At 40.5% G+C, this 16,915-nt stretch overlaps 1 protein-coding gene and 1 non-coding gene across 5 annotated transcripts in view; both read left to right on the top strand.

The window, feature by feature from the left end:
* LOC126236887 (uncharacterized) overlaps nucleotides 1-16,915 on the top strand; it is a 316,723-nt gene that overhangs the window by 127,391 nt on the left and 172,417 nt on the right. For all 4 annotated transcript variants that reach the window (XM_049946521.1, XM_049946522.1, XM_049946520.1 and 1 more), the window contains one exon: nucleotides 15,338-15,482. In XM_049946521.1, coding sequence (XP_049802478.1) covers nucleotides 15,338-15,482 — 145 coding nt within the window. The remainder of the gene's footprint in view (nucleotides 1-15,337; nucleotides 15,483-16,915) is intronic.
* Trnas-uga (transfer RNA serine (anticodon UGA)) lies at nucleotides 14,133-14,207 on the top strand. The gene has a single exon. It is a non-coding gene; the product is annotated as a tRNA-Ser (tRNA).

Below are 16,915 nucleotides of genomic sequence, written 5' to 3'. Positions count from 1 at the left end.
CTCACTGAACACCAGGCTGCAGGCTGTTCCAGTCCACATTTTCCTTTCTCGCTTCACCTTTTCTCCTCGTAACATGTGCATCCCTCTATCATTTGGTGTCACCAGGGAAGACTTCCTCCAGCTTATTGGTCAACTCCCTCACCCCTTTCTGCTGCTCAGTGACTTTAATGCACACTATTCCTTCTGGGGCTCTTCCAGAACCTGTCCAAGAGGTGCCCTCTTGGCTGACCTTCTCAATCAACTCAACCTTATCTGCCTTAGAACTGGAGCACCCATGTTCCTTTTAGACTACTCCACACACACTTATTTCCATTTGGGCCTCTCGTTCTGCACTGCCCAGCATGTCTGTCATCTCAAGTGGCCCGTTCTCTTTGACATGTACTCGAGCCACCATTTCCTGTGTGCTATCCATTTGCTGACTCCTACCCAAATACGTGTAAACCGAACTGGCAGCTTTCTAAGGCTGACTGAAGGCTTTACTCCATTACAGTGGTTTTCTCTGAACAACATTTCCCCAGTTGTGATGACCAGGTAGAATACCCTACCGACGTTATCCTTACTGCCGCAGAACGTCACATTCCTCGCACTCCATTTTTACCACGTAGTGTCCTGGTCCCTTGGTGGACCGAGGCATGCCATGATGCAGTTCGCGCGTGGAGACGTGCTCTCCACATTTTTAGCGATCATCCTACGATGGCAAACTGCTTTCATTATAAATAGTTGTGTGCTCAGTGCCATCTCATTCTTCAAAGATAGGAAAAAAGCCAGTTGGATTTCATTTGTTAGCTCTTTTAACAGTTCCTCTACCTCTTCTACAGTGTGGGCCAACCCCTGGCGGCTCTCTGGGACCAAGGTCCATTCCCCAATTTGTGGCCTGGCTGTAGCTGATAATGCCATTGTTGACCCAATAGCCATCTCCAAACCTTAGGCCACTATTTTGTGGAGATTTTGAGCTCTGCCCAATATCACCCTTCCTTCATTCATTGAAAATGAATGGAGGTTGCCCAAGTGATTCCCTTCTCCTCTCAGAATTGTGAGTACTATAATCCCCCCTTTACTATGAGGGAGCTAGAGTGTGCTCTCAATTTATTCCGATCTTCCACCCCAGGACCGGATGATGTTCACATTCAGATGTTGCAGCACCTTTCTGTTGCAGGCAAGCACTTTCTCCTTCATATATAGTATTGCATATGGGCAGATGACACATTTCCTGGGCACTGACATGAAGCCAGTATCATATCCATATCTAAGCCCGGTAAGGACAAACGCCTTCCTTGTAGCTGCCACCCCATTTCTCTCACCAACTGTGTTTGCTAGATGATGGAACGTATGATTCATGTCTGGCTGGCATGATGGCTAGTGTTTCGCACTCTACTAACCACTGCACAGTGTGAATTTTGAGAATGCCGTACTGCAGTTGACCATATCGTCACTTTGCCAACCCATGTTATGAATGGTTTTCTGTGGAAATACCAGACTGTGGCCATGTTTTTCAATTTTGAGAAAGTTTACGACACGTGATGGAGGACTGGTATCCTCTGTACTCTCTACACATGGAACTTTTGAGGCCGCATGGCCTGCCTCCTTCAGGAATTTTTAAATGACCGAGTTTTCAAGGTCTGTATGGGTTGTCTGACACCTTTAGCCAGGAAAACGGAGTGCCTCTGGGCTCTGGCCTGAGCATAATCCTCTTTGCTGTAGCTGTTAGCCCTATTATGTCCTGCCTCCCACTGGACACACCTGTCTCCCTTTTTGTTGACGATCTATTGCAGTTCTCCTTGGACTTGTCTCCTGAAGCGTCGTCTTCAGTGTTGTCTCAATTGTCTTTATTTGTGGAGCATCAACAATGGCTTTCGGTTTTCCACGGACAAGACCATTTGTATGAATTTCTGGCGGCGCAGTGGATTTCTTCCAAAGCTTTTACAGCTTGTGCCCGTTACTCGTCCATTCGTCGACACTACTAAATTCCTGGGGTTTATGCTTGATAGATAACTTCCTTGATCCTCCCACATCTCTTACTTGGCCGCACGCTACACAGCGTCCCTCAGTGTGCTACGTGTCCTAAGCAGTGCTTCCTGGGGAGTGGATGAGACCACACTTCTCCATTTGTACTGATCCATTGTCTATTCGAAACTAGACTATGGGTGTTTTGTTTATGCATCTGCACATCCTTCCATCTTGCACTGTCTAAACACAATGGAATCCGTTTGGCCACTAGCACCTTTTACACTAGCCCCGCTGAGAGTCTCTCAGCAGAAGCTGCCTAATGTCCACTGTCATAACAGCATGATATTCTACTCAGCAGATACGCATGCCGTTTGTCTGCCATGTCCAGCCACCCATCCTATGCCTCCTCCTTCGATGGTTCCTTTGACTGCCAGTATGGGGCATGTCCCTTCTCTCTGTTACCTCCTGGAGTTCACTTTTGGCTATTGCTCTGGTAGCTTAACTTCATGCTACCTGCCACTTTCTCAATGAGTGTGAACCCTTCACCACCTTGGCTTTGTGCTGTGGCCTGAGCTCACCTTGTACTTAATTTGGTTCCTAAGGAAACTACCCCAGATTCGATATATCACTGTAAATTTCTCAACCTTTACATGGAACTTTGCAACAGTACTTTTGTGTACACAGATGGCTCTTGGACTGACAAACGATTTCTGGTATCAACTTCTGGAACACTGCTGAGTAAACACTTGCGTTCTAATGTACGTTTACCATCTGAGTTATCAGTCGTTTTAGCAAGTGGTGTGGGAGCTGTCACCTAGGTTTTACTTTTTATCTGTCGTAGCAATATGGCAAAGTAAATTTAATCTTTAGTTGGAAACTTCTGTTGCTCTACAGCGTGTTTTATGGACGTTTCTCCAAGAGGAAGTCCTTGTTCTTAGCTCTCTCTCCTCTTATCAATTGGGCTTAATTTATAACTCCCTTTTCTTAATAATGTTCTAAGGTTCTGACATGGGCACATATGACATTAGTTGTTTTTGTGCCCTAAAACAAAACAAAACATCGTACATCATGTTGAAGAGGCTATTCCAGCATCCATTGAGGGAATAGGGTGCAACCAACTGTAGATTGTGGCATACAGTGGAATAAATTATGCTTGTTGTTTGGGCTCCGAGGTCATTCTTTGGTCATTCGGGTGACTGGCAGAGAAGTTTGAGAAGGCCAATCTTGCACATAGAGTTTCAACAAAGCTCACAATTTGCAGCTTTGTCACCAGAACTTCTCATGGCCCTTTTAGTTCTGATTCGAGAGAAGGACTGAATCAGATACTTCCAAAGTACTGTGTCAAGCAGCTTCCTGGATTTGGACCAGAGGGTTGAGAACTGTAGGATCCTCCTAAATACCGTAGGTCAGGTGTGCACTACACAACAGAGGCTGTTACTCAGCTAGTTGACAGTGTGTGGGGTACACAGAAGGCTTTTTAGATTAGGCAACTCTCCATTCAATCCATATAATGATAGCTGTATGAAACCCAGAAGTATCAGTGTAAGATAAAAGAAATGGGTCCCACAGGTTAGTGTTAAAATCCTAATGGTAAACTGCCGAAGCATTCACAACAAAGCGCCAGAGTTTGAAGCGCTCATGAAAAGCAGTGAAGCTCATATAATACTAGGTACAGAAAGCTGGTTGAAGCCTGAAATTCATAGCAATGAGATGTTTGGGAAAAATTTAAGTGTCCCGTCAAATGGGGTGATTTTGGACACCAGGGCGAATTCAGACAGTATGGCTTATTTGCTCTTTGCCACTGCATAGAAACAGAGTTACTTATTTTAACATCTGTGCGCCAGTTATTTTAAGCTCAAGATTGCATTTATCTCTTCCCACAACTTTCATTTTGCATTATTGTAAAGTGGAAACTTTCTATTGTTGTGCCGAGCGGGAAGTTATTGTAACTGTAATTGTTGCTGATCCCTAGGTGAATAATTGATGAACAGTCTCTGTGTTAAAAATCCATGCATTATTGTAAAGTGGAAACTTTCTATTGTTGTGCCGAGCGGGAAGTTATTGTAACTGTAATTGTTGATGCGCTCAGGCTCAGTAGCTAACAGCATTGAGACAATTTTTGTACAAGTTTGTTGAGTTTCTTGTGCAAGGTTATAAAATGATGACGGTTTTTGTAAAACTGTGTATTGTGTGGGGTGGCTTCGGACAATGCCAAGAACGTATAAGAGCAGGAGAGGTGCTACAGTATGGTGTAATTATGACCCGGAACTTTTAGATAAAGCTGTGATATTCAGAGTGGTAAATTATCGTACAGAAAACCGTGAGATTTGTATGGTATACCTGAATCAACCCTACAAAATAAAGTACAGAAGGCACATCCGAAAAGAAATGGGAGGACAGCCAGTGCTAAATAAAGAAGAAGAAGAAGAAGAAGAAGAAGAAGAAGGAGAAGAAACGCTGAAGCAAAGTATCTTGAGGGCTGCACATTGGGGATTTCCCTTCACTAAATTGGATATTAGATATTTAGTTAAAGGCTACCTTGATAAATCTGGCCGAAAAGAGAAAAAAATTTCATAATAATTTGCCAGTAGTAGAATGGGTGCATTTATTCCTCAAACGACAATCAGAAGATCTTTCTGTTCGCTTAAGTGAAAATATTAAACGAGCTCGTCCAGAACTTATCTGTAATAAATACAATTCATTATATCATTCCATATCACTTATTCGTAACAAAGGGCTACCTTAAAATGCCTACAATGTCACCAAAATCAAATAAAAAGAATGTAGATTTTTTTAAAAAGGCAGTAACTGCCCGAATACTGTAACTTTGAACAGAGATTTAAAAAACTGTGTCCGAAATCACCCCACTTTATTTAACTGCCTCAGATAAATATACCTACACATACACTTTCTGGTTCTGGGATATTTTATTTGTTACACTTATACCCTATCACTTCCATAACAATCAATTTAATCTAACAATATATACGAAAGTTACAATCAAAATAATGACAAAACCGTCCAAAATCACGCCGTTTGACGGTATATTAAAAGGATAGCAAATGGGGAAACGGAGGTAGTGTATTTGTCACAGTAGACAAGAAACTCAAATCCATCGAGATAGAAATTGAAGCTGCATGTGGGACTTTTTGGGCAAGACTTGGTATCGGGGATGGGCATAAAATGGTATTTGGATTCTTCTATTGCTCACAAGACTCATTTCCTGATGTTACCAAAAACTTTAGAGAAAACCTCAGTTCACTTGTACCTAAGATTCCCCAATCATACTGTAATCATTGGTGGAGATTTTAATCATCCAACAGTTAATTGGAAAAACTTTTTTTTTTTTAGTGGTGGGCATGAAAAAAACATCCTGTGAAATGAAATGTTACTAAATGCCTTCTCAGAAAACTACCTTGAAATGGCAACAAATAGACCTGACCTTTTTGAGGACGTCCACATTGAAACTCGTTTCAGTGACCACGACATGGTTGTGGCAACAGTGATTACCAAAGTACAAAGGACAACTGAACTGAGCAGAAAGAGTTATATGTTTAGTAAACTAGATAAAAAGGCAGTAGTGTCCTATCTTTATGAGGAACTTAAAACTTTCAGGACAGGGCAGGAGCATGCAGAGGAACTATGGTTCAAGTTTAAAAAAAAAAGCTGACCATGGACTGATATGTCCCCAATAGAACAGTCCATAACGGGAGGGAACTCCATGGTATACAGTCACTGTAAAGAAACTTCTAAAGAAACAGTGATTACTGCATAGTATGTGTAAAATAAAGCATAGCGCTGTAGAGAGAGAGATACTGAATGAAATGCATTTGGCTGTCAAAAGAGCTATGCACGATGCCTTCAATGACTACCATAGCAGAATACTGTCAAATGATATTTCACAAAACCCAAAGTAATTGTGGTCATATGTGAAGAAAGGTCAGTGGCACCAAAGTTAGTGTCCAGTCCCTAGCAAATGAGACATGAACTGAAATTGAGGGTAGCAAAGCAAAAGCTAAAATGCTTTACTCCATTTTCAAAGGTTCCTTTACAAAGAGAAACCCAAGCAAATTGACCCAATTTAGTCCTCGTACAACTAAAACGATGAAGGAAATAAGTATTAATGTAAGTAGTAGTGAGAAACAGATGAAATCGTTGAAATGGAACAAAGCTCCAGGCTCTGATGGAATCCCTGTCAGATTCTATACTGCATTTGCAGCTGAGTTAGACCTTCGTCTAACTATAATCTATTGTAGTCCCTCGAACAAAAAACCATGTCCAGTTTTTCAAAAAAGGCACAGGTCAGAAGGGTAATAGAAATGATCCACAAAACTACCATCCAGTATCCCTGACATCAATTTGTTGCAGACTCTTAGAACATATTCTGAGCTCAAACGTAATGAGGTATCTCGAACAGAATAACTCCTCATGCCAACCAGAATGGATTTAGAAAACATTGATCATGTAAAACGCAACTTGCACTTTTCTCACATGACATACTGGAAGCTTTGGATCAAGGCAACCAGATAGATGCAGTATTTATTGATTCCTGAAAAGTATTTGACTCAATACCACACTTACACTTATTATCAAAAGTATGATCATATTGTGTATCAAGTGAAATTTGTGGCTGGATTGAGGACTTTTAGGTAGGCACGCATGTTACTGTGGATGGAGAGTCATCACCAGATGTAGTGTGCCCCAGGGAAGTGCATTGGAACCATTGCTGTTCATGTTGTATGTTAATGACTTTGCAGACAATATCAATAGTGAAACTTCCTGGCAGATTCAAACTGTGTGCCGGGCAGAGACTCGAACTCGAGACCTTTGCTTTTCGCGGGCAAGTGCTCTACCGTCTGAGCTACCCAAGCACGACTCGCGCCCCGTCCTTCCATCATATCTCGTCTCCTACCTTCCAAACTTCTGGAAATATCAATAGTATCCTCAGATGTTTTGCAGATGATGCAATTATCTATAGTGAAGTACTATCTGAAAGAAGCTGCATAAATATTCAGTCAGATCTTGATAAGATTTCAACATGGTGCAGTGATGCTCTAAATGTTCAGAAATGTAAAATTGTGCACTTTACAAAATGAAAAACCGTAGTATCCCATGACTATAACATCAGTCCTGTGACTATAGAATCAATGGAATCGACCAACTCGTACAAATACCTGTGTGTAGCACTCTGTAGGTATATCAATAGTGAAACTTCCTGGCAGATTAAAACTGTGTGCTGGGTAGAGACTCGAACTCGAGACATTTTGCTTTTCGCGGGCAAGTGCTCAGTTGTGGATAAAGCTGGTGGTTAACTTGAGTTTATTGGTAGAATACTGGCAAAGTACAATCAGTGTACAAAGAAGATTGCTTGCAAATCATTCGTGCGACTGATTCTAGAATATTGCTCAAGTGTGTTGGATCTGTACCAGATCTTGTACTGGACTGCTGTTGAAACTGCTCGTCAATATTTTATAAAGTTTTTGTCTTCAGTTACTTATTTTGAAGTTTATTTGTGTTAATATTTGCTGTAAAAGTAACTTATTAGTGGATTTTCATTAATCTCAGTCTTTCTTCCTGTGTTATTGACTCGAGTGGACTGTTATTCGTGAGTGTGCTTACGTCGTTCGTCCAAGCCTCGCGCCTCAGTAATGTGTTTACATTTTGCAGCGTGCAGTTGCAGCTGTAGCGGTTATAAAGCTAAGTACTGACAAAGTTGTTTGTGCACTGTTATACAGCTATTAAATTTAAGTTTTCAGTGGTGTTTCGTGCTGTTTGTGGTGAGATAAAGATTTAATAAGCCCTTGAAACATTCGTTCACTGTGTTTTTTAGAGTTTTCTGTGCATTGAAATCGTTCAGTAAATTTTGTGCTTCAGTTTTCAGCTGATGTTTCTTATTGTTTCTAGTGAAATATTTCAGTATAATTTTCAGACAGTGTTTTGGCTTCGTTGAGTGTTCCAGTAGCCGCATGAATTTTTGTTTTAGCTAATAATTTTGTGAAGTTTTATTGGTATTGGTATTAGCTGTGATGTAGTAGTGTTAATACAAGTAGTTGCTTTCTTTGTAGACAGAATTTTGAGACCGCATTGTTAGTTCTATAAATAGTTCTACTGGTGTAACTGAACTTGGGTAATGTAGAAGTATAGTTTTTTTCAGTAACTGTAAAATTCAACCATGAGTGAGAAGTGTGGGCTCTGTCGCAGGTTTGTGAGTAGTGGGTTACAGTGTGGGATTTGTTCAAAGTATTTTCATTGGGGGGAATGGAGTGGGAAGCCAATGGGCATTCTAGCGAGATCCTGGCCTGGGAATGCAGAATCTGTAGTAGAAACACGTTGATAGAAGAGCAGGAGCATATGATATGTGCCCTTCAGGTGCAGTTACAATGCGCAGAGGAGGAACTAGATAGGTTGAGGAGGGTGAAGGGTGGTGGGGAATGGGAACGGGCAGTTGGCTAGAAGGCAGTTGGGAGGAGGTGGTATTCAGACAGTTAAACTTTACGTATATGCAATAGTTTTGACCAACTGTCGGAGTTGAGTGGAGAGGAGCCTCTTGTAGCTGTAGATGTAGAGAACATGCAGCAGTCCTCAGCAGTTACAAGGCCAAGGTCAGTTGCAAAGTCTAACACAAAGAAGGTTCTGCTGCTAGGTAGTTCGCATGGTAGAGGTGTGGGCCAGCAGTTGCAGGAAGTGTTGGGGAGTGAGTACCAGGTCGCCAGCATTGTGAAGTCTAGTGCCAGGTTGGCTCAGGTGACTGACAGCATAGGGGAGTTATGTAGGAATTTTACGGAGGAGGAACAGGTAGTGATAGTGGGTGGAGCAGAGAACAGTCTTTATAGGGATGGGGAATATGATGAAGGTGTTGACCTGGTAAAGATAGCTATTCAACCTGGTGGCACTAATATGCATTTCGTGCAACTGTTTCAGCATCATGATCGGCCTCATCTTAATGCGGCTGTTAGGCGTGTTAACATGGGGCTGGAGGGGGTGCTGATGGCAGAGGGCACGGGTCATATTTCAGTGGTGCCAGTTGGGTCTATCAGTAGATTGGGTTTCACTAGGCATGGCCTGCACCTCAATAGGTATGGGAAGGGGAGGCTGGCAAAGCTTATAGGTGACAGTGTAGTGGGTGGTGGTGTGACCACTCATGGAAAAAATCCTGTAGTAGTTGGTGTTCGAGCTGCACCCTTTTAAGAATGACGTCAGCTGATAGGTGTACCTGCTTAAAGGAAGTTCCTCTAACTAAGGGCTCACCTTCAGAGTATGTAATGTTTCTAAGCAGAGAAGGAATTAGCATATTTCATCAAAATATAAGAGGTATTAGAGATAAAGTTGGTGAACTGCTTATCGATGGTGACTATGAAATTATTGTTATATCGGAGCAGCACTTACATAATTTGACAATTCAGAGGCTTCGTTTACCAGGATACATATCAGTTGGCTGTTTTCAAGGAGTTCCTTGCTGGGTGGGGGAGTGGCTATGTATATAAAAAAACAGTATTCCATTTGAGTCCATAGATGTAACATGGCACTGCACTGAACAGATATGTGAATGTTGCGAAGGGGCAGTTGACTTTAGTGAAACTAAACTTCTAATTGTTATTGTTTATGGGTTCCCTAACTCTGACTTCAGAGCATTTCTGCTCAATCTGGGAAGTACCAGAAATTAGTTCTGTGTGGTGACTTCAATATAAATTTTATTTATGATGGTGCAAGAAAAAGGATGTTGGTAGATCTCCCGAATTCATACAATCTCATGCAGACTGTGTTTTCTCCAACTAGGATGCAGGGGAATAGTAGCACAGCCATAGACAATATTTTTATTCATTTGTCATTACTAGATGGGCATTCTATTAATAAAAGGGTAAATGGCCTTTCAGACCATGATGCACAAATTTTAACACTAAAAGGCTTTTGTATTAAAACAAATGTCACATATAATTATAAACTATATAGGAAAGTTAATCCATCGGCAATAGAGAGTTTTTTAAACATTGTCAAGGAACAAGAGTGGCAGGATGTTTGTAGTGCCGATAACGTAGATGATAAATATAATGCTTTCCTTAACACATTTATCATGCTCTTTGAAAGTTGCTTTCCAGTAGAATGCTCTAAACGGGGTACTAGCAGTAATAGGCAGCTCGGGTGGCTCACTAGTGGGATAAGAATATCATGTAGAACAAAGCGAGAATTATATCAAAATGTTAGAAGTAGTCACAATCAGGCTACAGTAGCCCATTACAAATGGTGTTGGTGTTGTTGTTGTTGTGGTGGTCTTCACTCCAGAAACTGGTTTGATGCAGCTCTCCATGCTACTCTACCCTGTGCAAGCTTCTTCATCTCGCAGTACCTACTGCCTTCTGAATTTGTTTACTGTATTCATCACTTGGTCTTCCTCTACGATTTTACCCTCCATGCTACCCTCCAATACCAGTGATCCCTTGATGTCTCAGAATATGTCGTACCAACCGATCCCTTCTTTTAGTCAAGTTGTGCCATAAATTTCTTTTCTCCCCAATTCTATTCAATTGTACGGTGCTTAAAAATGTTATCAGGAAGGCAAAGAGTATGTGGTATGCAAATAGAATAGCTAATTCACAGGATAAAATTAAAACCATATGGTCAGTTGTGAAGGAAGTGTCTGGTCAGTAGCACAAGGTCAACGATATAAAGTCAGTTCATAGTAAAAATATTTCTGTCACTGATAAATCAGATATATGTACAGTATTTAACAATCATTTTCTGAGCATTGCTGGTGAATTAAATAAAAATTTAGTTTCCACAGGGAATCATATAAATTTCTTGTAAAATGCCTTTTTGAGAGTGATGTCTGAAGTACTACTCTGTGATGCAGACAAGGGGGAGGTGGAGTCAATAATTAAATCACTGAAGACTAAGGATTCTCATGGTTATGGTGGAGTACCTAGCAGAATATTAAAGTACTGTGCTGCACATGTTAGTCCCGTATTTAGCCATATTTGTAATTTTTCCTTTAGGAATGGTCAGTTTCCTGAACAATTAAAATACTCAGTAGTAAAGCCGCTTTATAAAAAGGGAGAAAGGGATAATGTAGACAATTTTAGACCTGTTTCTATGCCATCAGTGTTTGCTCAAGTTATTGAAAAGGCTGTGTATGCAAGGATAATTGACCATTTTATATCACACGATTTGCTATCAAATGTACAGTTTGTCTTTAGAAGTCATTTAACAACTGAAAATGCTATATTCTCTTTTCTCTGGGAGTTACTGGATGGGTTAAACAAAAGGTTTCAAACACTAGGCATAATTTTTGATTTATCTAAGGCGTTGTGTTGATCACAAAATATTGCTCCAGAAGCTGGACTATTGTGGACTACGGGGAGTAGCTCACAACTGGTTCACCTCTCACTTTAGCAACAGACAGCAAAATGTCATTACTCACAATGGCTGGGATGTGGGGTCCGAGTGGGGACAGTGAAGTGGGAGGAACCCCATGGATCAATGTTGGGGCCACTCCTGTTCCTTATTTATATAAATGATATGCCCTCTAGTATTACGGGTAACTCTAAAATATTTCTTTTTGCTGATGACACTAGCTTGGTAGTAGAGGATGTTGTATGCAACATTGGCTCAGTTTCAAATAGTGCAGTTCATGACCTAAGTTTATTGCTTGTAGAAAATAAACTAACGCTAAATCACAGTAAGACTCAGTTTTTTCAGTTTCTAACTCACAATTCAACAAAACCTGATGTTTTAATTTTGCAGAATAGGCATAAGATTAGTGAAACTGAACAGTTCAAATTTCTAGATGTTCAGATAGATAGTAATCTGTTGTGGAAAGCCCACATTCACGATCTAGTTCAAAGACTTAATATTGCCATTTTTACTATTTGAATGGTATCTGAAGTGAGTGATCGTTCGACACGGAAATTAGTCTACTTTGCTTATTTTCATTCGCTATTGTCATATGGTATCATATTTTGGGGTAACTCTTCCCATTGCAAAAGGATATTTTTGGCTCAGAAATAGACGGTTCAGGCAGTAAGTTGTGTAAGCTCATGAACGTCTTGTCGACCCCTGTCCACGAGTCTGGGTATTTTGACATTGGTCTCTCAATATATATCTTCCTTACTGTTACTTCTTGTTAACAGTATTAGCTTATTCCCAAGAATAAGCAGCTTTCACTCAGTTAATACTCGGCAGAAATCAAACCTGCATTTGGATCGGACTTCCTTAACTCTTGTGCAAAAAGGTGTGCAGTATACTGCTGCATCCCTTTTCAATAAGCTCCCACTCGAATTAAAAAATCTTAGCAGTAATCCTCATGCTTTCAAATCGAAACACAAGAGTTTCCTCATGGGTCACTCCTTCTATTCTGTTGAGGAGTTCCTTGAAAAATTAATGTGATTCTTGTTGTACTGTTGATTGTGTTTACTTAAACTTATGGATTGACTTTTTTTGGGTTCATAAACATTTTATATTTATCTGTTATTACTTTTATGTTGTAATTTCATGTACTGACATGTTCCATGACCTTGGAGATTTGCTCCTCAATTTGGTCCTATGGAACTTGACGGGTAAATAAATAAATATATAAACAGCACTGATAGAGGGGATATTGAATGTATACAGAGAAGGCCAGCATGAATGCTCACTGGTTTGTTTAATCTATGAGGGAGTGTCAGAGAGATACTGAAGGAACTGAATTGGAAGACTCATGAAGATAGACGTAAACCATCCTGAGAAAATCTATTAACAAAATTTCAAGAACTGGCTTTAAATGATTACTCTAGGAAAACCCCTTACGTATCGCTCACGTAGGGATTGTGAGGATAAGATTAGAATAATTACTGCACGCACAAAGGCATTCAGTCAATCATTCTCCCGTGCTCCATACGTGAATGAAACAGGAGGAAACGCTAATAACTGGTACAGTGGGACACCCCCTCTGCCATGCATCTCGTGGTGGCAGAGTATAGATGTAGATGTATTATCACCACTGTACACTAGCCTGCGTGCTGTAGATGGATCAGTATTCAAAGAGGGCACTGAACACGGCAGAGGTCACTTACATAGCAACTGTCTCTGTGCCTGAATCTACATGCCAAATTTTTGGAGTAAAGTTAGCAATGTGAGCTAACAATTTACAGTGCAAAACCCTCATCTGAAGATGGTTGAATGATTGTCAGCTAAAATATCTTGGCAAGAAGTCGTCATCCGGCTGCAATCCCGAAACTTCATGGAAAACTGAAGAGGTTTGGAGGAATCTCCTGCTTCAGGTTTAGGTGAAACAAATTGGAAGAAAATGGGGTGAAAAATCTCGGACCGAACTACAACTCTCCTGTCAGGCAGCTAAATTTTCGAAAAATGACATTGATGCTTGCAATTTGTTAGTGAAAGTGTAATCAAATTGTCCATGGAACTGAAAGAGACACAGTACAGCATGTTCAAAGTATATTTGCCCTAAGTATAATATTCGAAAGGCTACATAGGCTTCAAAGTTACTCAGGAAGTCAGAGTTTTCGTCTGTCAAAATCTGATTGTGATGGGTGATTTTAATACATATTTGTTAACAACAAACCAAATATCAAAGCTTTTCAGTCTAGAAATCTACTGGATCTGTTCATGAGAAGTAACCTAATGGCAGGCAGCACGTGGTTCAATATAAGGGACAACTATGAGACAATTATTAGCATATGTTGTACAGGAAAGACCTCCAATAACCCACTACAAAAGAATCCCAAAAATTAAAAAAAAATCATGATTTAGTGAACCAAGCGTAAAGGAAATAATTAGGGAAAATATCTCCAGGTTTTTCCCATGAGAGCTGCTACTAACACTGAAGAGGATTGTGGGTACATCATAGGTAACTTCCTGGCAGATTAAAACTGTGTGCCGGGCCGAGACTCGAACTCGGGACCTTTGCCTTTCGCGGGCAAGTGCTCTACCAACTGAGTTGCCCAAGCATGACTCACGCTCCGTCCTCACAGCTTTACTTCTGCCAGTACCTCGTTTCCTACCTTCCAAACTTTACAGAAGCTCTCCCGCGAAACTTGCAGAACTAGCAATCCTGAAAGAAAGGATATTTCGGAGACATGGCTTAGCTACAGCCTGCTAATTCTGCAAGTTTCGCGGGAGAGCTTCTGTAAAGTTTGGAAGGTAGGAGATGAGGTACTGGCAGAAGTAAAGCTGTGAGGACGGGGCGTGAGTCGTGCTTGGGTAGCTCAGTTGGTAGAGCACTTGCCCGTGAAAGGCAAAGGTCCCGAGTTCGAGTCTCGGCCCGGCACACAGTTTTAATCTGCCAGAAAGTTTCATATCAGCGCACACTCCGCTCCAGAGTGAAAAATCTCATTCTGACATCATAGGTAGTCCACGAATGTAAATAATGTATGAAATGAAAAGGAACACTTTGTTGGATATGAATATTAAAATAGTTGTCAGGGATAAGATTTGCACAAGAAAAATCTTGCATCCAACAAAAACACAGGACTGTAAATGCAATAAAGGAGAAACTCTCAGTTTACAGACAGAAGAAATTAAGCAGACTATTGGTTGTAAATGAGAAGTATTGAGAATTCCCATGTACACCTATAAAATACTCAAAAAGGCACATTGAATGCTGGGTGACTGACCACATAGGAATTAAACTGGCCAATATGGCAGCCAGGATTTTGCGATCACTGCTGTGACGCAGTGCGATATCCCCAGTGTGTAATGGTCCTGTTGTTGGGGCCCAGAATCCTGCCTCATACCTAAACATATGAAAAGGTGTCTCCCTCCAGCATGCTGGTTCTGTGCAGCCAAGGAGAAATTAGTTTTCATTTTGGGGTTCTTTTAATATTTTTTTGTACGTTTTGCTGTAACACAATAACACAATCTGATTTATTTTACATGTTTGTTAACATCCACACTGTGATGACAGTGGGCACATGCATGCATGTGCGTGTTAGTGTTGCTCCATCTAGTATTTTCTATTGTTTAAAAGAATCTTAATTTAGATTAAAAGAAATTTAATTTAGATATTTGCTGGAAAGATAAAAATTTTCTTTCTAATAAAATATTGTGCAAGAAACTGTTGGAAGTAATATTCACATACAATCAAAAAAAAGATAAAGCTGCCCCCCCCCCCCCCCGAATAAGTTTAAAACTCTGACAACCTCCAACATATCTTGACTAATGACTTAAATGTATATCAGAGTTCTGAACTATATTGTTTGCCAGTCTTGTGATTTTTCGGTTCCCATATTCCACTGAATTAAAACTGTTAAGGTCAGTCCATATTTATACTGTGAATGTGAGCCTGCCAGATTTCTTCATTTTCAAATCAAATAGTTATAAATTTTTGAAAAGAGTGCATGTGCTTGTTCATCCATGTTGTTGTTTATTTTGCTTATATGTGCCTTTGGATTTTTTTTAGACCAGCTGCAGGACAAATTGCTGGCAGATGAAAAGTCATGGAAAAGGATGTTTGGGGACTTTCCAACCAATGAATCACAAATTAAGAATGGATCAGATGCATCTGGATTTTCTGGTATTAGTGGAGATGCAGAAATAACAGTAGGGTGAGTTTCCTTGAAGTTGTGAGAATTTCTCATTAATTTTGTACTTTGTTTCCATAGTACACTATCTATGACAATGTTTTGCAGCCGTGCATACCATTAAGTTTTATATCATATTATTTTAACTGTTACAATAGTGCATTACCTGAAAAGGTAAGCATTGGCATCGGTTGTTCTCAAAACCCAATTTTAAAGTTCTTGGTCTGCAGACTTAACACCAGGTTTATAAAGATGAGCGATTCCACAAACAAAATAATGTTTATCAAACAATGGAAAATCCAGGATGGAATATTGACAATACTGTATTATGAAAAGCACAGTTTGCTACTCACCATATAGTGTACATGTTGAATCACCATCAGCCGTACCAGACTCAACCAAAGACCAATGTTTAACTCTGTCTGACTCAATTCACTCCTCCATCCAACATTGATCCACCCACAATGCCCTAAAATCACCCCCTGTTAACTTTCCAGGATTTCCTAACCTCTAATCTTGCCTCACCATCATTCCCCAAATTCCTCAAAATGCAAGCTAACCTTACATCAACCAACTAAAAACTGATCCCGAACTTATCATCATACCTGCTGACCTGCAACTCAACAGCTCCGCTATAAGGTTAGTAGCAATCTGTCAAAATGATGTTTGTGTTACCTTTGGGTGAAAATTCTAGCCAGTCTTTCCAATCATCAATGTTTAGATTAATATGGGAATTGACGATTGCAGTAGATGACATAACTGTATTTATTATAAAAGAAATAAGAGAAATGGATTTGAGAATATTGGAAGACTCTGAGGTTACTTAGTAAATCCACCATCGACTCAAATGTTGCTTTAAATATCACATCATCATACTAGAGTGAGACAGCTGTACCGTTTATGCAGTGTGCCTGGTAATAGCAAAATTCCCATGAGAAAATTATAAAATTATGGGATAGAATGGCTGGTAAGTACTTAAATTGAGGAGGAGAAAATTTTTGCTGAAAGTTCACACATTGTGTGAGATGCCATAAACCACCCTAAACTTCTGAAACCATTAGTGCTAGGGAAGCAAGAGGATTAGGTTGTGTGTTGGTTGGGAGGGGGACGGGGGGAGGTAGGATAAAAAGGAAGGGCAGGTCACTCAGATTCCAGGACGACAAGCACCTACTTGTAGGGAAGCCACTCTACACTGGTGCCTTTTACACTAGACCAGTTGCGAGTCTGTATGCAGCAGCTGCCAAACTACCACTGTCCTACCACCTTGACTTTCTCCTCAGCAAATATGCATGCCATTTGCCCGCCAAGCATGGCCACCCATCCTATGCCACCTTCTTCAGTTACTCATTTGACCACTTGTATGGGGCAGGTCCCTCTTTTTGTGTTACCTCCTGTAGTTCGCTTTTGGCTCTTGCCCCAGCAGCTTGACTTCATGCAACTCACAACTTTCCCTGTGG

The sequence above is a fragment of the Schistocerca nitens genome, chromosome 2, assembly GCF_023898315.1.
Source record: "Schistocerca nitens isolate TAMUIC-IGC-003100 chromosome 2, iqSchNite1.1, whole genome shotgun sequence".
Taxonomy (NCBI): Eukaryota; Metazoa; Arthropoda; class Insecta; order Orthoptera; family Acrididae; genus Schistocerca; species Schistocerca nitens.
Note: the sequence above shows the minus strand (reverse complement) of the source record. Positions and strands in the feature narration are given on the sequence as shown.